The 23,533-nt window shown below is 47.8% G+C and overlaps 1 protein-coding gene across 2 annotated transcripts in view; it reads right to left on the bottom strand.

The window, feature by feature from the left end:
* Positions 1 to 1,056: 1,056 nt before the first annotated feature.
* Positions 1,057 to 23,533, bottom strand: part of rnf24 (ring finger protein 24) — a 30,542-nt gene continuing 8,065 nt past the window's right edge. The window contains exons 2-7 of one of the 2 annotated variants that reach the window (XR_014554836.1): positions 17,363 to 17,512; positions 10,611 to 10,653; positions 9,777 to 9,818; positions 4,203 to 4,282; positions 3,116 to 3,317; positions 1,057 to 2,943 (exon numbers count right to left, since the gene is read on the bottom strand). Coding sequence is in view for 1 of the 2 variants with exons in the window: in XM_083692641.1 (XP_083548767.1) it covers positions 3,176 to 3,317; positions 4,203 to 4,282; positions 9,777 to 9,818; positions 10,611 to 10,653; positions 17,363 to 17,505 (450 nt within the window). In the remaining variant the exon portion in view is untranslated. Of the gene's footprint in view, positions 3,318 to 4,202; positions 4,283 to 9,776; positions 9,819 to 10,610; positions 10,654 to 17,362; positions 17,513 to 23,533 lie in introns of both variants that reach the window. The other variant, XM_083692641.1, reaches the window with a different exon arrangement.

The following is a 23,533-nucleotide window of genomic DNA, read 5'->3' as shown; positions in this document are numbered from 1 at the left end:
ATACTGACACATGGCAGGCAGGGGGCGCTCAGCACTGAAAAGAGCTGGGTGGTGAAAAGAAACCGATTGACCCCATAGGACAGACCAAGCATTCTGGAACCCTCCTAAACAAAACAAAAAAAACAGTCAACAGCACGTCTACCCTATCGGTGTTTGGTTTGATTGATTGAAAGTTGGAGGCTTAGCCAGGCAAAAATGGGGAGGAAATGTCGAAATGATGATATTGATTAGGCCAGTGACAGTGATTTGATGATGAGAATAATGACCCCTGACCTACAACTAGTCCATGACCGTTCCCACAGTGACAGCAGCTGACCCCTGTGGGACACCTTTTCCCCTCCCTTTCAAAGTCATCACACAGCACTTTCCCTCCAGCATGGTGGCTACAATAGGGAAGTGCACAAAGGACTGGTGCACAGGCTTGTGTGTGTGTGTGTGTGTGTGTGTAGGTGAACAAAACACACACACACACACACTAGCGTGGAGAGCGAGAGGGAGGGGGGGAGGGGGAAAGAGCCAGAATAAGGGCTCCAAAAAGCCGCTGTGTTGTGTGTGAGAGAATGAATGAAAACGCTGTCTCACTATAACCTGCTGACCAGCCTAGCTACAGTAGGGAAGTCTAACTGTGTGTGTGTGTGTGTGTGTGTACTGTAGCGGGACTTTTGTGTTCACCTTTACAAAGAGTGAGAGTTGGGCAGTTGTGTATTGATATGCTGAGTGCTGCTGGAATTTCCACCAACGTTGGCCAGTGTCATGCACCTACAGTAGCTTTAGCTGTTGGTTGTTGGCTGTTCGTGTGATCATAAGTCCCCACGGCTAAACTAGCATTGTTGATGCTAAGCTAAAGCTAAATTGTGCAATTGTCAATTATAGTAGCACCTTTTGGATAAAGTTGACAGAGGGTACGGTGAAGGGAAAGCTTGTTCGGTCCTGCTCATTAACAGTGCTGAGAGAGACCCAGGGGCTGTACTTTTGTAATGTGTCACCCTGTAGCGATCACGACCATAGTACTGTGTACAAAAAGACATATATAAACAAAATGAAACTGAAAAAAAATTAACATTTCTGGCGCCGTTTTTAACAAAGTACAGTATTTAACTATCGAAACGCAACAATGCCTCAGTGAAAGCTTTTTTGTTTGTTCTAGACCATCTATCCATCTATGGTTCTACAGTCAATGTTCATGAGGACTCATCTAAGACTTCCTTTCAGCTTGAAATCATCCAAACTCCCAGTCCACGGAGAGTGTGAGTGGGATGTACTCTCGACCATTTTCAAACTGAAAAGGAACCTTTGACTGTGTGTTTTGACAGCGATCCATTGCCAAAAGCTGAATGACTAATGCTTCAGGCGCGCTGTGGTTCAGGGGGGCTAGCTCTACGATTATGTAATCGGAATTGAGCTCTCTGATTGGCTGTAGCTCTGTGGGTACCATGGTCCAAGGGTGTCAGGTTACTCTGCTTCCTGTACGCCCAAACACAGGAAGTGGCTGAGGCCAGGACGCCTCCAGAGTGTGTTGACTGATGTGTCTGTGTCTGTGTGTGTGTGTGTGGGGGGGGGGGGGTTAGGGTTCTGGATAAAGATTCTACTAAAGATGATTCTGATTTGCCTCAACCCAAAACAATGTTGTTTACAGCATGTGATTGTTCAATGTGAGAAGACTACTTCGGCATTGTTGCGTTTTGGAATTTCATTCACATATTCTTTCTGAAACACAATTTTAATGGTTGGCTTATTTTAAACGACAGTGACAGGCGCAACATAGCCCTCAATGGAGCTATAGTAACAAAGACGCACACACACGTGCAGCATTCAAATGGAAGGGGGTATCGGACACGCTTCTGCGTTGCAACACGTTTGACCCCTTCCACCTTAATTCACATTTAGTTGGATGCCAAGTCCCGAGGTTACTATGACCCAACCCCCCCCCCCCCCCCCACAGGTTTCTTGACATCCAATCACGAGGAGGCTACTATCCCTTTAAGATATTTATCTTTTAAAAATCTAAAAGTCCACTCAACTTAAAATTAAAACCCACAAGGCTCTGTACACATAAAAAAAAATGAAATAGTTAATCGTAATAATAAAATATAAAATATCACCTTGCTACTACCCTCACAAGCTATTAAGGTTGAGTTCTCATAAAGTGCTTGTAAAAAAAAAGAAAAAATCGTTGTTGTTTTTTTGTTAAAAAAGAAATTGCAGCCATTTCCATTTCAACGTGTTGTAGTTGTTAGTTTTCGTGTCTTTTTTTTTCCGTCGTGCGCTGGTGTCCCCAGAAAAGTGCTTTGGTTGTGAAACAGTCAGGATGGCCACTGCTTGGCCAAAGAAAAAACTCTGATTACTCTTCTTCATTGTCCAAAAAAAACAAACAAAAAAAACAGGAGATTATCAGTAAGAACCGTTTTTTTTTCCATATGTATAAAAATCCTTTTGTGAATCCACCAAGGCAGAGAAAAGAGAGAGAAGAGAGCAGCAGATTCACTTTGTTGTGACCGGTTCCTCCTGTCTGTCCGTATTCATATACAAGTGTACCTGTACATGTGAGTGAATGTGAATGTGTGTGTGTGTGTGTGTGTGTGTGTGTGTGTGTGTGGTGTTTCCCCTAGGTTTTTCAGCAGTGGGGGTGGGGGTAAGGTTTTGAATTTTGCGCTCACTGCTGGCATTGCGCCCCACCGGGGGGTGGGGGGGGGGATCCACACACGCTGACATAACCCCCCCAACTGGGTTGGGGTGAATGTCAATTTAGGGTGACAAGACGAATTCAAATTACACTAATTTTAGAACATATGTATTGCCGTTTAAGACACCTGGTGTAATAGTATTAGCTGTTTTGGAGCGGCTCAACCCTGTTCTTGACGCACCGTCGTTCTAGGCTATAGGCTAGTAGTTGTGCGGGTGGTTGACGCCCCAGTTGCTCAAAGTGGAGAGAGCGTGGAGAGCCTGTAATGGTTGTTGTAGTAAGCAAAAAAAAAAAAAAAGGAACAAGCTATTGTTAACGTGTCAGTTACATATAATAATGATTTATATAGGTTTGTGTGTGTGTGTGTGTGTGTGTGTGCGTGTGTGTGCTAGCTTCTGCAGTTTTTGACAACAAGGTAAAATCAATTCTCACAGCTTCAGGAGAATTCCTCGACCCAGCCTTGTTGTGAGTGAGTGTGTGTGTGTGAGCGCGCTACACCAGGTTCTCCACGCCGGGCAGGGGCTGCTGTAAGGGCACGGGGGCGTCCATGATGCCTGCCTGTTGGGCAAGCTGCAGGACGGGCATGTTGCACAGCGGGCACACCTTCCTCACCTCCAACCACTTAATCAGGCACCTAGGGGGGTGGGGGGGGGAGAGAGAGAGGGAGATGGGGGGCAAGAGGGTGAGGGGGAGGGAGAGAGAAAGAGGGGGGGAGGGGGAGAGAGGGAGGGAGATGGGGGCCAAGGGGGTGAGGGGGAGAGAGAGCGACAGCGAGAGAAAGCAGGAGGAAGATAAGACAGAGGGGGTAGAAAGAGAGAGAGAGGTGGGAGAAAAAAACACAACGGTTGGTTAACAACTGTACACGAAACAATTGTACATAACACAACACTCCAAAACTAATCGAAACGAGCATGTTGTTCCCCATCTGCAACGCTCTCCTCTACTCTGAACAAGCCGTGTGTAACCAGATGGTGGGGCTGCAGAGTGCTAGACCACAAAGTGGGAGACAGCACTGTTAGCCTAGCCTAGCCTTGTCTTGTCTTGCCTAGCACCATGACTCAGAGAGGCTTGCGTGTTCAGAGCTGGTGAATTATTCACTGCGAGCCCTGGACTATTTTGGGCAGTCTGGTCCCAAAGGGGGAAGGGACTGTCACACAGCAGCAAGGGGAGTTGCCACGCTGTTGCCACCTCAGAGAGGACTGAGAGGGGTGCAAGAGGGTCAGAGAGGGGCAAGGGGGGGATGTAGGAGGGAAAGGCTGTGAGTGTGTGTATGTGTGTGTGTGCATTTCAAGACCAGAGGAGGGGGGTTGCTTAGCTCTGGCAGGGTTATCCACTACTCTCAAGAGTGAGGCATCTCCATTCGACCACACACATACACACCTCAGCGGAGTGTTTACATGTGAGAGAGTGTGTCGTGATTGAGAGAGGGGGGGGGGTGCCCCACCCCTGTTGCGCTAGGTGCAGTATGCTGCAGTAAAAATAGACTCCACCTTCTCAGGCCCACCATGCCCCTACTTACTTCCTGTGAAAGGCGTGTTTGCACGGGCAAATCCCCAGCTCATCTTTCTGTTTGAACTCCTCCAAGCACACCGCACATATCTGAGGAGAGAGAGACAGAGAGAGAGAGAGAGAGAGAAAGAGAGAGGAAGGGCAGATTAGCAACAAACACAGCTACTGTAGCTGAAGTTCATAGAACCCTCCATCATCCATTTCCTTGAGGAAATACATTTGTCGAGCAGCAAACTATGATTTTAGTTAAATGATGAAAAAAATAATAATTAAGGTCAAGGGATGAGGGCTCTCACTCATCACACATCGTAGACCCAGAAGCTGTTTGGATTGGTTCAAGAGGAGCAAAGGTCAAGTACGCCCACAAAACCTGAGCGTTGGTCAACTGAGCAAATAAAAGCCCATGCCGTCTGAGTAGATCATTGACCGATTGGCCGGGCACCAGAGTCGGTGGAATAGACGCTGTCACTGACCCATAACAACAGACACTGACCTAGAAACCTGCACAGCCATGAGCCTCTGAAGGGGATTGCTGAAACAGTACCCAGTTCATATGTTGTTGTTGTTTTTTTTTGTCAAAACACTTGAAAATTACACATTTGGCAAAGGACTGACATTCCACGCACGCACGCACACACACACACACAGACACACAAATCAGAGACAGAAGGAGTCCTCCTCTCTGCCTAAACCCACCTGACTCAGCCAGGGGGGGTTTGTGCCATATGTGGGGCTCCCTGGGTGGAGGGTCACTGGGTGGAGGGGTGCCAGCTCGGCTAAATCAAACAGGACCACTGAGTCCGTTTACTGCCTAGCAGGGCATAGTGGAAGGGCACCAAGGCGAGAGAACAGCCCACAGGGACATTTGACCGCCTCCATGTGAAGTCACCTGTTTGACATCAACCTCAGTGACTGATTTGAACCCCTTTACATGGTCATTAAGCCTCCGCATCATGCGGATCACTTCCGTGGGTGATACGAAAGCAGAGGCATGGAGCATCTGTCGGAGGCCAGAGCTGAGACTAGATCCGAAGGCTAGATCCAGTCAAACGTGCATTAGCGGTATTTCGGCGGTATCTGTTTACACGTCTGCTGCATGCACTGATCATGACTCATCATGATTCGCCCTGAACAGGGGAAGCATCTAAATGCGAGGAATGTCGACAAGTCTTGACAAAAGCGCACACCGGCACGGGTTAAAATGTTGTGGTACTGTGTAAATACTGCACGACGGTTCGGATTGAATAACGTTCTGAGAGGCTGTGGTTGTTCGGCCGACAGTGGCTGAGAGTGGCAGACTGAGACACGCACTGTGCGTGCGTGCGTGTGTGTGTGTGTGTGTGTCTGCTGCAGTCTGTCTGCGGACACAAAGGAGAAAGCAGTGATGAGACAAGCAGAGGCAGGATGGAGACTGGTAGACTGGATACAACTCATATATTCACTGACCTGCCAGCGCTGCTGACTGTGTGTGTGTGTGTGTGTGTGTGTGTGTGTGCATGCTCATGAGACTATTGTCTGTCGTGTTTCTGCGCTGTTCATTGTTCACTAACAGTGCATTGTTGTTGAAGAACTCAATCCCACACACAGTGAGAAATAGACCACCGCTGTATGACGCCCTGCACCGTGACAGCCAAGCGTACCTCCACACCGGCTGGAGACGCGAGGGACCCACTCGCCTCGGGCAAACGGCCCAGCATCACTGCACAGTGACCTGGCAAACCATTGTGGAAGAGGATTCAAGCCAGCTTGTTCCTCGAGCAAGGGGGTATTGTACTTGTACCTGTTTGGATGTTGTCTAACATTGCAGCAGGATCGTCTTTGGATACGGACATTTACTTCAGGGACAAAAGGCATATTCTCTCTCTCTCTCTCTCTCTCTCCCCCTCCCTCCCTCCCTCTCCCTTTCAAGGTGGTTCGGGGCTCAGGATGAAAGGACGGCTGCTGCGGCTCTAAGGTTTCACCCCTGGGGGAAGGTGTGTTTAGAGAATGGGAACAAGACTCTATAGAACGCTGCATTTCTCTCTCTCTCTCTCTCTCCTTTCATCTTTCCCTCTCTCTCTCTCCTTACATCTCACTCCCCTGCTTCTCTCTTGCCCTCTATATCTGAGTCTTTCTCTCTCACCTGTCTCTCACACGCACACGCACACACACACCCTCTCATTCGCCAATCAATGCCTCTGTTGTTGGCAATGCTCTGGCCGAGGAGTCTCCACACAGGAAAGGCCTGGGATTATGAATCACCACAGGAGCTTTTCAACAGCAGAACATTCCAGAACCTTCCCTCCCTCTCAGGTTGACCTAATGGATTACGTCACTCAGGAGACTGCAGTCTGACCTGAAATTTCCCTGAAAATACCAGGGAATGGGACAGCCAAGATGTATGAGCCTGTAATAGGATGCCAGTGTGTGTGTGCGTGCATGTGTGTGTGTGTCTCTCTCTCTCTGAACTTCCTCTGCTACTGTGTGCTATATTAAACTAAAGTGTTCACTATCCCATTAAAAACAAGCATTGTTACCTTGGATAGTAGGCAGGCGCTGCTGAACAGTGGTCATGGTGATGTGAAGAGTATTCAGTTCCTCTTTACTTTTGACTCCTGGAGACTCATTGCTCATCTTGGGCCACATTCCAGCCTAAATAAGACTTTTTCGCTCTTGGAAAATGAGGGGAAATGGGAACACAGTCCAATATCCAAGCTAGCACTTTAATTAAGCCAGCTAAAACCTCTGCTCTGTCTGATTACCAAAAACCAAATAACCCTCATAAATATTCTGGTGGTGTAAATTCTAGTCTAATGATTACTATTCTGCCCAAAGAGTTTCAAGGTGTTTTTGTCTGCTCTCTGCTTTGTTTGGGGCTGGTCAGGTTTGCTAACTTCAGACGCAAATGATCTCTTAAAGTTTTACTTGTCCTGCATATCTCCAACCCACCCACCACCTCAGATGTCTCCAACCCTGTAGAACACTGCAAGGGCCAGCTTAATGAGCAGCTTATTAAAGCTGGTAGTTAGGCTAGTATTAGACATGACGTCAGCTCTCGGGTAGGCAAGCTGTGGGTCAGGGCTCAGGGGGCTAACAGCTCAGCCTCTTGTGAGTGGAAAAACCCCAGTTTACTCCAAGGGACAATGGCACTGAATGGAGCCAGAGGCCACATCTCCGCTCAGACAGCTGCCCCCGTCCCCCCCCCGTCCCCCTCCCAAGGCCTTCTGCCCTCCACTACCCCCTGTTATGACAAAGTACCTGATAGTACCGCAGATGCAGCAGATACGGCAAAACAAATATCTATACCCAAAAGCAAAACCTTGCTCCGACATGACATCCGAAGGCAAAATAAAACTGTCAAACATGATTTGAATATTGTCATGTCGTGTCTTGTCAAGTCTTTCCTCTTACCGAGAAGGTAATCTTCTATCTCCATAGAACAGACTGTGACTGGGTGAGAGTCTCTGACATGTCACAGGCTCAACCAATGGACATCCTACCGAGGCCACGGTGAGATATTGTACCCGCCGAAGGACATTGTGATATTGTCACAATACCACTGTATCAGTCAAGGACAAGGCACGATAGGCTGTGGCGTGGAGAGTCTAGCGTACAACCTCGCCATGGTGGCGGTCTGAGAGAGGGGACTGAACATCCGGTTCAGTGTTGACGAGCTAGCTCCCCTCTCCTGTTACCCATCAGCCACCTGGGCGTATTGAGCGATGGGAGGAAGCGGCGGTACTAAGTGAAGTCACGGTCTGCCGCATGTGCTGCCTATTTCTCTACGCACACATGCGAGTGCGCGCACACACAACACACACTCTTCACTGTGAGTGGCCATATATTTAACTGACACGGACCAGCAGACATGTCAGAACAAAGCAACTGCAGCAACATGGCAGTTTGCACACAGATCCTATACCTCGGCTCAAAATGCAACGCTTTCAGTCTCCAATGGTGTTGTACTGTTTCATGTGTCAAATGTCACACGTTTTCTCGTGTTTGTCATTTCCAGTGGGCTACACGGATATATTATTTAGGCTACAGGATATTTTGGGCCTCAGTGTCAAACAGAGGTTATTTGCTTATGTATTTACTGCATGAGGTTCAATCCATAACATACAGCAAACGCTTTTTTTTCCCTTTGGAACTGAGTCCTTCTAAAAAGTGGTCATTGCATCAACGCCAGCATTTGCCTAGCATAACTATGTTGTCGTTTTCAGCTCGACAAAACAATTTGTCTTCTCCTCCACTCGCCGCATTCCCATGTCACATTCTGAAGCCTTCTCGTAACCTTCTCATTCCCAGTTCTAATAACAGACAAACCAGGACACTGGGTGCAGACCCAGAGGGCCGGGTCTCAAAAGTCTTGCCTTGACTCCTCGTGTCGTCCTCCACCCTCGCCCGACCTCCTCAAACCTCACTGGAGGAGAGGGTGTGACGCTCCTCCCCTCGGACCCTCTCCGCCAATGCGTTTTGAGGAGGCGTGCTGAGGGGAGAGGACGAGAGGAATCAAGGAAAGACTTTTGAGATTCGGCCCTAGAGTGGGAAATTCCTACCCTGTGGTTTCGTGTGGTTGGAGCTAGCGCCAAAGCTGTAGTGTACGTCCTCACACGCCGGTACCAGTGCTGGCCTTTCATTAGCATGGAGGTGCTAGAGGGAGGGTGGGGGGTGGGGGGGGGGGGCACTGGGGACACTAGGGGCCAAGTTGAACATAACAGGCCTGCTGAGCTGACACTCCTGTGTAGACGAGGCTAATCGAATCTATTCTCTGCTGTCGTACGGAGAATAACAATCAGGAAGATCATCAGGAGAGTCCCACTGGGGTGAAGAGAGGACACCGCTAACTTTATGGGACAAACTGCATCTGAGCAAAAGTTCTGTTGAAGAGGCTTATAGAGCAGCACCATGGAAAAAAGCACTCTACCCTAACACAAACACAGACAGACAGACAGACACAAACACAGACAGACACAGACACCTCAAACTGACTTTGTTCTCGTGGGACGTTGCATAATTGACTGCGTTTCAAATCCACACAAGTATACAACAAAGAATGAAGCAATGTATTGTCCAAGCATTCTAAGCAGGATGCGAGTGCGGACATAGGGTTCTAACCATTTAGGACACCCTACGGGACTTGTTGTGGCTGTACAATGGCCAGTTGAGCTCCGGTGGAAGAGATACGACCGTGCCATCATCAATATCACAGGGTTTAGCGACCATTTTAACTTATTCAGTACAAACTGTGTCGCAGGATTCTAAATAGGAATGAGAGGAGCACAAACTAAAAGTAAAAAGACAAAAAAGGAAAAGACTGATCATCAATGTTAATGCCGAGTACATGGTGGACATGGTATGACGACGTTAACTAACGCAGGGTATTTCGGATTACATCAGGAAGAGGACAGACCCGCACACACGCACACAAACCTGTACAGCAGGTTCAATTAGAGAGAGGTACAGATGGCGCAGTCTGTGCTGTCTTATGACAAGAACGTTCCTGTCTGATAAACGTTCAAACTTGTTTGCGACGCGGTATCCACCTAAATCCCACAACGACAACCCGGAGACTGCAGAGGAGAAAGATGACGTTTCTTCTTACCTCGTGCAAATTTAGTTCTTTGACTTTCTCCTTCTGTATCACCTGAGGAAAGATGAAAAAGGCGTGAAATTAGAACAGACAGTCGACGACTCAACGCTGACTTGACAGAAACGATGGGAATCCAACGAGTACACATATAGCATACACTAGTATAATTAGTGCAAATAGATTTGGGTAGTTATTATTCAGACAGTGTGAAAGACAATGGCACGAGTGATGACATCATCTCTGTGCTGCCTAGTCGAGTGACGGAGCAGATGCAGGATTAAAGACGTAACAACAACAATAATCAGCATTTTCCGCTGGTACCATCAAGAGGGAGGGAGGGGGGGGGGTCTAGAACCACCAGGGGTGACGAGAGGACAGGTTCACCTCACGCTTTCTCTCATTAGCCACTAGGCAGGTGTGTGTGTGTGTGTGTGTGTGTGTTGAACCCACCTGGTATAACGTCACGTGTGGTACATAAACTGGTTCTCATGCTGAGCAGGCTGGCATTACATAAACCACAGGGTGAGAACATGTGGCATGGGAACAGGGCATGAACAGGGTGTAAACAGGGCGTGTAACCCCCCCCCCCCCCCCCCCCCCTTGTTCCCCTCCACCCCCCCAACCCGCCTCATACAGTACATTACGGTTGCTTGTATATTTCTGTATGTCTATGTAATGCGGAAGAGACAGACAGACAGACAGACAGACAGACGCTCGTGTAGAGCAGATAGTGTTAGTGAAATAAACCCCATTGTTCATTTGAGTAAATTACTGCCTTGAGCGGTACATTATCAGTGTGTTTGTGTGTGTGTGTGTGTGTGTGTAAGCGGAGTTACTTGTACTTACTTGTTTGTATGCATACAGCTCCTTGTGTGCCTGGTGCCGTAACCTGAAGGACAACGTAAAGAAAAGACACCTCTTTGATTAGCAGGAGAGCCTTTACAGCAAGTTACATCTCTCACTCACACACACACACACACGAACGCGCCCATACACACACGTGAAAAAATAACCTGAAATAGGCAAGAGAGAGAAACTAATGGAGAAAAACTGCAGAGATAGTTCATAGAAGGAACAAAAACATGGCTGACATAACAATAGTGTTGTTATGTGAGAAGTGATAATGTTATATGATATGGCTGCCAATGCAGTACTTCTATCATACAATTACAACTCCAGCACTGAAACCCAGGCCAGTCACATTCAGCTGTCTGAGCTATGTTAGCCTACATACAGTAGGACACTGCTGTCCTGTGCAAGGGCTGCAGCTGCTAAGGGACTTTGAGAGTTAACACTTCAACTGCCAGTCAGCCAGGCTTTTGTTTATAACCACAAGTACCAGGTTTATTGGACAAGTTAGAAATAATCAATTGCCCATAAAACCATACCAGCTGACCATTCAATATTGACTATAAAAGAGGCTGGATTCAATCTTAAACCTAGTGCTCTTATCCATAGCTTCGGACTCATAGATTTATCCACTTGAAAAATATTTGATTGCAGATCTAAAACTATAACCATGGCTTCTTGAAGTCATCATACAGGACAGATGTAGGCTATATTTCACCCAGAGTGGTTCTACTTAACATTACAGGTTTTGACAGAACTGGGTGTGTTTTGTTTAACGGGCTGTGAAATGGCGTGAGGGCCACCCTTTAATGTCCTGTTCTGTTCTGCCAAAGGGCTCTTTTGACTCTGTGATTTCACGACCTCCCATAACCGTGACATTGAACCCCCTTGGCTTTGGCTGCCCCTGACATTGATGACACTGCAAGTCCCATCCCGTCCCCTCCCAATGACAACTTTGACGGAGCACCCAACGTTTGCACTTTGGTAGCTACTGCCATTACCACCTCCATGGGAATTGAATTCCACACCCTGATCTGACTGTGGAATCTCACTTTGACAGCAAAATGACCTCAGATCTGTCTGATCTGCAACTGGCTCACCAAAACAGGAGGCGTAGATACAGGCTGGCCTGAATAGTTTGATATCAATACATGTTTAATGTCCTACTTACTGTAAAAAGCTGCTTCTCACCTGTGCACCCAGCTCTCACCGAGCTCTCTTAAACAAAATGTCCGCCAGGTGGGACTGACTTGAAAAATCTCTCTCTTGGATGTTAAATGAACCTAGCGAGACGGGTTGAGGCGGTTTATCCATCCCCTTTAAGCATCTGTGTACAGATCCTCTCCGCGTAGCCTAACGTAGCGTTTCGCTACATCAGCGGACTTGAGTTGATCACCTCTACTATTCTGAATGCAGCAGGGTGCTCCCTTCACGTGAGTGGCTAACGATCCTTCTAGTACCGTAGTGGCCTTCACTACTGCTGACTACAGCAGCTTGGGGGGGGCTGAGGGAGGGGGGAAGGGAGGGAGGGATGGATCATTAGAGAGAAGAGAGCTTTTACAACCAATGTCCTTAATCTTTCCTTCCTTTCTCCCTTTGTTTATCTCCTTCCCTTCACCACCACTGATAGATAAAGCAATTGGGTAGGTTTTGCTTTGACCTATGAGGTTGTTTCAGGTCAAGGGGAGACGGGACTAGGAAAGGACACAACACGGGAGCACGAACCTAACGACTAGAGTAAGGACTGTCAAGGGGGCTTCATGGGGGCTGACATATGGGAGAGGAGCGCCAGGTCATCTGAAGGAGGCAGCCAAGTCCACACATTCCTCAAATAAATAACCCATTAACCTTCAGTTAACAGTGTGTGTGTGGGTGAAAATGTCCCCGGAACCATACCTTGAAGCAAGTCAGCCATGTAAAAGCTGATGCAAGCACAATGGATCAACAAATAGAACGAAAATCCTGAAGAGACTAACACCTCATGGACATTCTACTATGAAGTCAGTTGATATCTCTCTGAGTGGTGTATTAACAACAATCTGGTTTACATATTAACAATAAGCTGGTTTAGATATTAACACGCTCCATTCGGAAACAGATCTCTTTTGATGGTATGTAAACCAGCTGTGGTAAAACACCAATCAGCACGAAATACATTCACCGGATCAGACATTGATTGAAAAATGATGAACTAAACCATGCACAAAAAACACGTTGGGAACAGAAACCAGCACAACCCCACGATAGCCTGTTTTCTCAACACAAGAAGTGAAGGGTTAAGAAAAGTGCGAGCTCATTGTACAGTAGAACGACAGAGGTGGGTTGGCAATGGCTTACACCATGCTCTTCAGTAAAAACCAGACAAAAAACTAAAACACTTCAATGGAGAAAAAGAAGAGAAGAAAGAGGGAGAAAGGGAAGGGGGAGGAATATAAATAGAGAGGGGGGCGATGGAGAAGAAGGGAGAGAGAGAGAGAGAGAGAGAGAGCAGAGGACTGAGAGCTTAAGAGACATAGGATGTAAGATTTACCTCCATTACTAGTAACTTTAACCTCTCGGAGCAGAGTGAGAGGGATCTGTAAAACAGGGCAGCACAGTCTAGGAGAGAAACTGACATTCTGAAAGAGACCAGCAGGTAAAGGTGCAGAGACTCCCATGGGCCGGGGGTTATGGGGAGGGGGGGTGGGGGGACGGGAGGGGGGGCAGGGGGTGATGAGCGGCCCTTCTAGCACAGAGGTAAGGGGGCGAGGTTGTAAGCAATGCAATGGACAATTGAAGTGAGTGTGTGTGTGTGTGTGTGTGAGATGCTTATGAAAGTTGTGCCCTCTGAGGGCTCCTACACTAAATTGTATTCCTGCATTTTCTTCCAAAACATGTTTGTGTTTGATAGACATTCCTCTATGTCTCTGTATGTATGTGTGTGTATACCAGCTATGGGCATATTTCGCGAGTGTGTGTGGACTATGAACTACCCCAACAGAGGGAGTCGAGTGTATCTGTGACGTTCAGCCTCCCGTCAATCTGTGTGTCTCTGTGTGTGTGTGTGTGTTTGCCTTTGCTGGGGCCACACCAGGGTAGTCAGCGTTCGCACTTCAACTCCAGCGCACGTCTCCCTCGTCCCCAAGCTGTGCATCCGGGGAATTGAGAGACTCAGACTAGGGCTGTGTGTGAGGCTACAGCTAAGACTAGGGCTGTGTGTGAGGCAGGCTACAGCTAAGACACAGCTCATCCCAAGGCCCATCTGTCAAACAAGGTCAAACGAACCTTGGGACACTGGCCACCTTCAAATGAGACAGTATGACAGACTGGACAGGTGAAGAGGTTAAGTTCATCTCTGGGTTTAGCCTGCCGACCTAATCTGCCAGGATAGACTCCAACCGAGTCGTCTTCTATTGGATAGAGGGATTAAAGGTTTTGGCCTGTAAGCTTGTAATAACGACCTGTACTGACATATTTAAGTCAAGTAAGTGTACGACTTATTCTGTTATATCGTGACTCGAAAATATATGCAGAATAAAAATGTTGCCTTGCCGTGCTGGGGGTGGCGTGTGTAAGTGTGTGTGTGTGAGGGGGGCGGTTCTATTTTCGTACCATTGCATCCAGATCCGCTCTCTAAATGTCCTTCCTTCTGATTTTAGCCTACTAAATATTTCAGTGTTATGTTAATCTAAGTGCAGACATGTTTTAGCAAGGCTTTGTGCTTAGCGCGTGTGTGTGTATGTGCGTGTGTGTGTGTGTAGTAGGTGGTCATGGTGATTAAGGGAAGTGTGGGCCACATGCATTAGAGGGAGACTGCATCTTTAGAAGCCTTTCAGAGTTCAAATTCACTATCCCCATCTCCTCGAGCAATGACTTGGTAATCTGAACACCTTTGGTTTTCCTGGATAAAATTGTGACACTGCATTCATTTCATACAGTTTGTCTTGAGGGTGGGTGGGGGTGGGGGGGAGGGATAACAAAAGCATAAAGACACTTACCATCTCCCCCGCTGGATAGGGGAGGGCGGGGTGGGGTAAATTTGGTTGAGAGCCGCTGCTTCTCACTGTTTTAGGTAAGAAATGTTCCACATCTGCACATTATTTCTATGGTTGGACACTGCCAGGGGATGACCCCCCATAGCAACAGTAGTCAGGACAATCGTTATTGGACCAGGGAGGCTAGAGAGGAGGGCCAATTAGATCTCTGGGAACCCCCCATACCATTCTTTGTGTAACAGATACAATACTGGGCTGGGATTTACAGAGCACAACCGGGGGAGGGTTGTGGTTGTGTGTGTGTGTGTGTGTGTCTTTCATTAAGGAGACAAATCGATTTGTGTTTTCCCAGCCCTATTAAAAACCTCTCAGTGCCAAGTGCAAGATGTAACTCAAACAAAAATATCTGGCCAATTTGAAAGAGTATCCCTTTCACAGAGGAACTGTATTCACAAGGGAATGGCGACTGGATGAGTTATTAAACAAAACTTAAATGGCCTCTGAATAACCAAGAGACGGATAGAAAGGGGAGGCGAATGAGGACTGAGCAGAATCGAGTCAAGATGCACGAAGCACACCTCTTCAAGGTCGAGAGTTCTGCCGTCGTGACTATGCAGCTGGGATCGTAACGTCTCCATCAAAAGGAGCATTTCAGCAGGGGGGGGAAGAGCTATTTTTCCTTCGTTTTCGTTCACAGGCGGGACTCTTTTTTTTCCCAGTTCAGATTATCAAGTCAGCAATAGAACTAGCTTCTCCAAACTGTGCTGTTGTGCCTTTTCACCCTTTTGTGAAAGAACTGTCAAATTGAGAACAAGACCACACACGCGTTTATGTACAGCACACCAAAAAAAATAGAAAAGGAAATAACGACAAACCCCAAACAGAATTTAAAGCAACAAATACCATACAGTTTGTTCTTGTCAAAGCATCAAAGAGAAATACCCTTAACAACAACAAATAAAATTGACCTTCCCTACCTTGGCTTTTAAACAAATAAATTTGTAGGTAGGGCTGAAGTGGACTCTAATATGAAACTCATCTGGAGGTATTGGGACTTGTACAAAGCCTTGCTTCAAGCCATTTCATTAAGAAGCATTCAGACCAACTGGGTTGTCCATATGTGCACTCAACTACTTTAAATACGGCTGCAGCAGTTTATTAGTGCATGAAATCTGGTTGGAGAGCTTTGAAGCTTCCCAGAGATTGAACCCTAGCCCGAGTTGAAAACCCCAAAGCCTAATAGCATTAGGCGACGGTTTAAACTCTCAGATTTAAAACCTGCATTACATATTTTTTTAATGCAGGTGATGAGTTATTGGATCTGGTCCTGGAGTGTTCCGTGCTGTATGCCTGAAATAGCAGAATTTCTAGTCCGCTCACGTCCGGTTGGCTCTAACATCATAGCTTGGCATGTCTTGGTCCAAAAAATACGTGTGCCGCCTTTTGCTTTTACAAAGTAGCCAAAATGTCGCTCATTTTGGGTATCAGCCTTATCGGCGCTTGACTACTGCTGTGTTCAAAGCAGTGCAGGGCTTCAAAGTTAGCCTGATGAAAGGTTCCATCACTTTGGACCTGGCGGGAAGATTAAAGTTTCCTTCTCAAAGGTTTCTCTCCTCTCCGAAAGCAATGCTGTTTGGCTTTGCACTCCTCACATAGGCTTACACACTGGCTTACACAACCTCTTGTTACAGTGTAAACTGGACCCCTGGCTAGTGTGGTGTATACCCAGTGTGTTATGACCACAGTAGAGAAACAAGAGCTGTGACCTCGGGACATAAATAGCCCTCCTACTCTAGAGTCTAGGACACAGAGTTCTCATAAAACTGCATGGGCTACACGTGTTTGGGTAACGTCTTGGGAGCACTGTTGGGAGTCAGTTGCCGTTGAGGTGGGGAGAGAGGGGGGAGAAAGGAGAGGAGAGTGAGGAGGGAGAGGGGAGAGAGAGAGATTGGGGGCAGGGGGGACAAGGGAGGGAAAAGGGAGATATGAGAAGAAAGAGGGGCGGGGAGAGGGGAAAGGGAGATGGAGAGGGGAGAGAGGCAAGGGGAGATGGGAGAAGAAAGAGGGGAGAGGAGAGGAGGGGAGGGGAGGGGATACGGAAGCCTTTTGCTGGGCTTCCCCCCCCCCCATCGGGTTTCTGGACGCCGTGTGATTTTAAACAGAGCAGACCCGTTCACATGGTGAGAAATGCCATCCCAGGGTAGCCATAGGGCCTTGAGGGTGCTGCTCCGATGGCATTCACATCAACAACTGGTGCCAAAGTATTAGCAGAGTGTGAGGCCCTGGAGGACCATGGTCTTTCTGGACGGTTTAATATAACTCAGTAACAGTCTTTTCCTGCTGTGAAAGCTGTGCATCTCAACTCGGACAAAGTAAATAGCCTGAAGGGTTGCGGGTGAAGACCGGAAGCGCTGCCTCTGCATCGCAAATGGCCAGTTTTTATTCTTGACGAAGTGGATTGGCATCCATCGGTTGTGAATGATCTGTGGTATACGGGTTATGCCGTGAACATGCGGCGTGCTACAGTCACTTAATAAAACGGCCGTCGTTCCGATGGAAGCGGGATTTCCCCCGTGTCGATCACTACAATCTTGTTCATGTCTTACCGTTTATGAAAATCTGTGAAAAACGTTTTGCCAAAAATGATGATACCCGGCATCAAAACTGTATGGCATTTGTAGCCCCCGATCCAAATGGTAACCCACCCCCAACGTACAGTCCCGGTTTAAAAGGGCGACGAGGCTGTAAGGAGCAGCGGTGTGGATCTTACTGTACCTTATCAAGTAGCAGCAGAAGAGAAGGCTGAGGATGAAGACAAAGATGGCCGTCCCAAACACCACAATGTAGATATTGAGTGGAAGATTCTGGAACCCTATATTCGGCATCCTGAAACTATAGTGCTGGAAATCCGAGCTCATGGATATCCTGGATGGAGAGAGAGAAAGACAAAGACAAAGAGAGAGGGATTAGGGAGGCAGTAAAAAGTGATAGATTTACCACATGAGTGGAAGCGAATGTGGGTCCGAGAGAGCAAGTCGCTTTCAGCTGGGTTATCCATCACTAAACGGTCAGGCAATTTCCCACCCCAGGCGGAGAGCTTTGATATGGCACATGATAACAATAAGTACTGGTGGAAATTGACTGCAATAACCCATTGTGAGGATTCGTCATCGATAGAGCTGCGTAATGTGCACCAGCCTTAATTCAGTCTAAAACCATAGACTGTTTCGATTGGGGCTGATTGAGAGCAGGGCATGGCTGGCAAGCCGTGCTGTGGTGCATCAGTGGTCTAATTAACGGTTTAGTCTCGGTACAGGAACATTGGTCCTCATGGACATATTAAAGCGTTGCCTGTTTAGGCCTATCTCCTAGACTTCGACAGGAAAATAGGGTGTTATTGTAACTTCTACCTCCTCGGGGGTTCAGCAGCATTGCCTCTTTGTTTTCAGAAAACAGCTCAAACATATTTGTCCACATAGGCATAGAAATATATGAAGTGTAGGCGACACGTTGGCCTATAGCAAGGTAGGAGCTGAAAGACAAATGCTCACAAAAACAAGTTTGTGTCCCTTATCCACTACCTCTGAAAAAAGCCTACTACTAGCATGCAAAAATTAAAGAGAGAGGGTGGGTGTGTGTGTGAGAGAGGGTGGGTGTGTGTGTAAAGAGAGAGGGTGGGTGTGTGGGTGTGTGTGTGTGTGTGTGTGTGTGTGTGTGTGAGGGCATGCATAGGTGTGAATGTGTGTGAGTGTGTGCAGTCCACAACGGCGGGGAGACATGCCTGGACATGCTCGAGTCCAAGTCGAAAAGAGGAGGAGGAGGAGGAGAGAGACAAGCATGACTGCTTGCTGTATTGAAAGACTCTGGCTGGATCCCCTCCTCTCTCACACACACACACACACACACACACACACGCCTCCCTATTCAGCCGAGCCAACTGAAACAGGGATAAAAACACAGGCTTCCGCTCTCAACAACACCCTCCGCCTGGCATCACGCTGTGCTTGCGTGCACGTCCTCTTGAAGTGAACAAACACACACACAAACACACACACACACACACACACACACACACAAACAAACACTCACCCGCGTGGTGCCTTCATAGTGCCATGTAGAAATCCAATCTATAACTCGAGGTAGCCCGCGATCCAAGGCAGAGAGCTAAGAAAAGGTTAGGGGAGGGGCTCTGTTCATTTCCCACACACACACACAAACCTCATCCCACACACACACACACACACGCTGAGAGTAATAATAACACACATGGCATTCTCCTGGCCAGTAGCTGGTATGTAGTGATCAACAAAGCTGCCCTCTCGTTGGCTAGGCTCGATTCCTGCCCCTGCTCTGCCAGTTTGGAGTGGCTCTGCACCATGCTCTCTCACACACTCTCACTCTCACTCTCACTCTCACTCTCACTCTCACTCTCACTCTCACTCTCACTCTCACTCACGCTACCAAAATGTGGCCATGGCAGTGCTGGTTACCTCTGCTTTATCTGAGCTCAAAAATATGTTAGATCTACATGGCCCCCTGACATCCAAATTCCATCAGTATGCATGTGCACACGGGCAGGCGGGCGGCACACACACACGCACGCACGCGCACGCACGCACAGACTCTCCCGGTAACATGAACCCCCATATGTTCACACATACGGCTCCGTGTGTACAATCCAATGTAAATATTGAGACACAGCTGACATGAAGCACTCGTGCATTTTAAAGCCCTGATGACGAGGGGTTACGGTTTAGAGAGGGGGTTAAGACCTTGAGATCAGTGATTCACCTTAGGGTAAAATTCTGCCCCACTGCCCATTCTGTCTTAACCAAAACAGCCCTACTTGCTCCAAAGCTAGCGAGGGGGCAGTTACCTGAAGAGAGTGATGTGTTTTCCCACTCCTGTTTCTAAGCGCCGCACTTCTGGATTTGCAAGTTGCACTGATTTGAATACACTGTGCAATTGCATCGCACGCACAGACAATAAACTGTCGTCTCGTAAGCTAGAAAACTAAACCGCCATTGGGAATATTGTGATGACTACAGCGGACAGACACTAGCCTTCAACCTCTGCTACAATCACCGCCGTTCATCCCTCCCTCCCTCACTGACTTGACAGATCAGAGAAACAAACATAAGTCGAGTTGACATCGTGTTTTAATGACACCAGAGGACAACTCGCCGGCAGTATATGGGGGTTAGGCTCACATCAGTACAAGCCAGTGGAGTGACACAAAGCAATCGATTCAGCTCTGATAACAATTACATTACCTAGCAGCATGCTTCAATAACAGGGGCTTAGTGGTACTGGGCTTATTTAAGACTAGGCTCTGTTATGGCTTTAACCGGATCCGGCTATGGAATGGAACCCTCCTACACACACACACACACACACACACACACACACACACACACACACACACAGCCAGCGTTAGAGACAAAGACTGGTTCTGTCCGAGCTGGCAGAGCCACGCGCTGTTATGCAACCCCCCCCCCCCCCCCCCGCCCCACCCCAGGGGAAGCGCTGCTGGGCCGCCTCCAAGGCTGACGGCAGGCCGACAGATATGATCATCCACTTTATGAAGCCATTATTCTGACTTAGAGAATAGACTGGGACGACTGCCATAAGGGTTATACGCAGAGATGGGTGGGTGTGTGTGTGTGTGTGTGTGTGTGTGTGTGTGTAGAGAGTTGTCAAGGTTTATGACAAGCGCTGGTTGTATACTATGATTTGTTATGGTTTTATGACTGATAATAAGGTGATTTATGGCTGATTTGGCTCCTGCGTTTTTCTTTTTGCTGATAACGAGGTCGGCGAAGGCTAACGAACGACAAAATGACTTCAAACTCCCGGGTCCTTTGAATTCATGTCCTTGAACCTGGACCACAAACCGTCATCTCAAAATGGTGGATTTCACACCGGCAAAAATGTACGAGTGCGTGTAGTTGATTCAATATCTCTCTCCGTTTTCACCACACGTGTACTTAAACAGAGGACACACAGGACATGGTATCTCATGAGGGTGAAGGGTTCAGATGTGTGTAAATTTGGGGGGGGCGGGTGGGGGGAATCCAAAGGTCTCTATTTAGGATCACATCCAAGGTGACTTGGATCCCTTCTGGCAGTATCAGGATTCGCTGAGCTCAGTTGAGGGTACTGGATACACCGGTAATCCTACCCCGTTGCTGTAAACAGCGTATGAGGTGTCACTCACACATTCCTGACTAGCCTATGTGCTGCTTCCGTTACCCACACAGATCCACAGCAAAAAAAAAAACGACCGCCATTTAATTTTTTTAATTTTTTTTAAAAAGACTCAAATACTCTTTGCATTGAAGCTCCTCATTCAGCCCTTTCAGCCATTCACTCCAAATTGCTCGACCCCGTCTGACTCCTTTTCTTTCATCGCTACAGCCTCCATTAAAGCCTGTCCGGTGGGGCGCCTCGCAACCAGTAGCCATCTTCACAGGAGGCCCAGGAAGCGGAGAGACAGGTTCAGACCCTGTGGCTCTGGGCCCTGACAGGGAAGGTCATTGACTGAGAGAGCATGGAGAGAGGAGGGCCATTCACTGGCGACGGCTACCGATGACAGCTCTGGAGACTGCTGCTGGCTGTCCCTCTGTGGGGTTGTGAAGTGTTCCCACACTCGCACACAGACGCAGACAAACACAACCTTTCGATTGTGACTTCTAGCCTATTTCTTTAACCTGCTGCCAATGGTTCAAGTGAATCAGGCCATTTTGTGGGAATTCCAAAGTTCACTTTGGCTGGCTGGTCGACTGGATGCTGTCCACACAGAGACACAGGATAACTGGCCACACAAAGACTGAATCGGCCGTTGTCCTGATAGGAAAGAACCTACGATATCCTCAACCCTCCCGTTACAGGAAAGTACCTGAAACACTCTGCCTCTTTCCTGAACACTTAGTCAGCCACCACCTCCTGGGTCCAAATGGCCTCCTATGAGAGCATCTAAAAATACCCCCCCCCCCCCCCTCATTCTCTTCCTCCACCCCTCTTCTCTCTCTCCTTCCCTCCCTCCCAACTGCAGGGCCCACTAAGGACACAACAAACCCAGAGAGCACGCTTGACTGGAGCTGGGAGGAGAAGGGAATGAGACCGTAGAGCACGGAGCAGCTTCCTTATCACAGCTGTTCTGAATTAAACAGCAATGGAGAAGACGTCCCTTCAAAAGTCTGTAGGGCCACAATATGATAAATAGAAACGCAGGTCCCTCAACAGCATCAGGGGAGGCTGATGGAGGCAGAAATCGGAGGACGGACTCATTTCCATAATGCATGGAATGGAATGGTGTTTGAAAAATCGTCCTCCCGATTTCTGCCTCCCCTGACGCTGTTGAGGGACCTGTGTTTCTATTTACCATATTGTTGCCCTACAGATAAGACCAAATGTCCCAAAGAAGGATAATGAAGTACTCCGGTTGTACGGGTTTTGTACAGTCACGTGTGGTATGTAGGATCCATATTATGGTATTAGATTAGATTAGATTCAACTTTATTGTCATTGTGCAGAGTACAAGTACAGAGACAACGAAATGCAGTATGTGTATGTATGACTGTATACTCCCATTTGACATTGCTCCAGACAAAGAGCAGATGTGTCGATTTATTGTGCCCTCATCCCCATCTCCCTCCTGCCCTCCCTCCTGCCCCCCCCCCCCCTCCCTCCCTCCACATCCTCCCACCCTATTACATAAGCAGCTGCGGGGCTGGGACGCCACATTCCAGAGCGAGTAAGCGTGTCGTAAACTGGCGGTCGAGAGGAAGAGGCTCGTATAACTGGTTTTCCTCCTCAGTCAACGACGACGGCACAGACATGAGCTGAGAGAGAGAGAGAGAGAGAGAGAGAGCACAAGAGATAAAAGGGTGCAGCGCGACCATTTACAATAGCAAAATGGTATGGTATCGGCAGCCCTACTACTGCAGTTGATCAATAAACAACAGGCCTAAGGCCCCAGCACCATGAGTCCCTTTTATCCGTTAATCCCCGATTGAGCCAACGGTTTCTCTTTGGGAGAAACTTGACAGACAAGGGAGACGACAAGGGTCTGTGGGTGTCCACGCTGAACTTTTCTCTCTTTGTCCGTTTCGACAATTCGAAACAACGGAAGCGTCGGTGCCTCTGTTTGTTTACTCCCCAAAAATGCCATACATCAAATCGGATAGTGACTTTATACGTGTATGTTTTTGGTCCATTTTCTGACGAGTGTGGCAAGGGGCCTGAGGCCTCACACTGTGATGGCCAGCTCAGCCTAAAGAATGCAAAGAGACATGCAGAGGGGTTTGGCCCTCTACTCACTCCGTGAGGTAACAGGCTCCTTACTGTAACACTGTGCTGTTCGCATTTCAACACGCTGTTGCTGGGCTTCTCAGAGGAGACTTATATAACTCTCACACTGGATGACAAAGAGGTGAAAATAGACTGGGCTGGGGGTAGCAGGCAGACAGACAGACAGACACACACACACACCTCATTCTACGGCATGTGAGAGAGGGGGGCTGGGTGGCAATGGAACGGCCATTATACAAGTGCTGTAAGGTGAGACCATGGCTAGGCAGAATGTTTTCGGAGGGAAAAGTCAAGGAAGCGATGTAGCTTTTCTTAAGGTTGGGGAAAGTTATTGCTACACTGAGAGAAAAAAGATAAAGGACATGCATTTCTAATCTTTCAGGGCTGCAATGTATTCTTTTTATCCATTCCACCTTGAATAAAAAACACACGCTGGAATTATCATTTAGCCTCGACAAAATGACTTCACTAGAGTGTCTCCTCATTTCCACCAAAACCGGCAGACACTACATTGAGCAAAAAAGAGTGAGTGTTGAGGTTACATTTTGAGTATGTGGCTCTTACTGAGTGTGACTTTCAAGTTTTGCTAAAAGTACCTGAAAAGTTCACATAACTGTGTGAAGTGAGGTGTCA

Source organism: Argentina silus (genome assembly GCF_951799395.1).
Source record: "Argentina silus genome assembly, chromosome: 21".
Lineage (NCBI taxonomy): Eukaryota > Metazoa > Chordata > Actinopteri > Argentiniformes > Argentinidae > Argentina > Argentina silus.
This window is presented reverse-complemented; position numbering and strand designations above follow the sequence as displayed.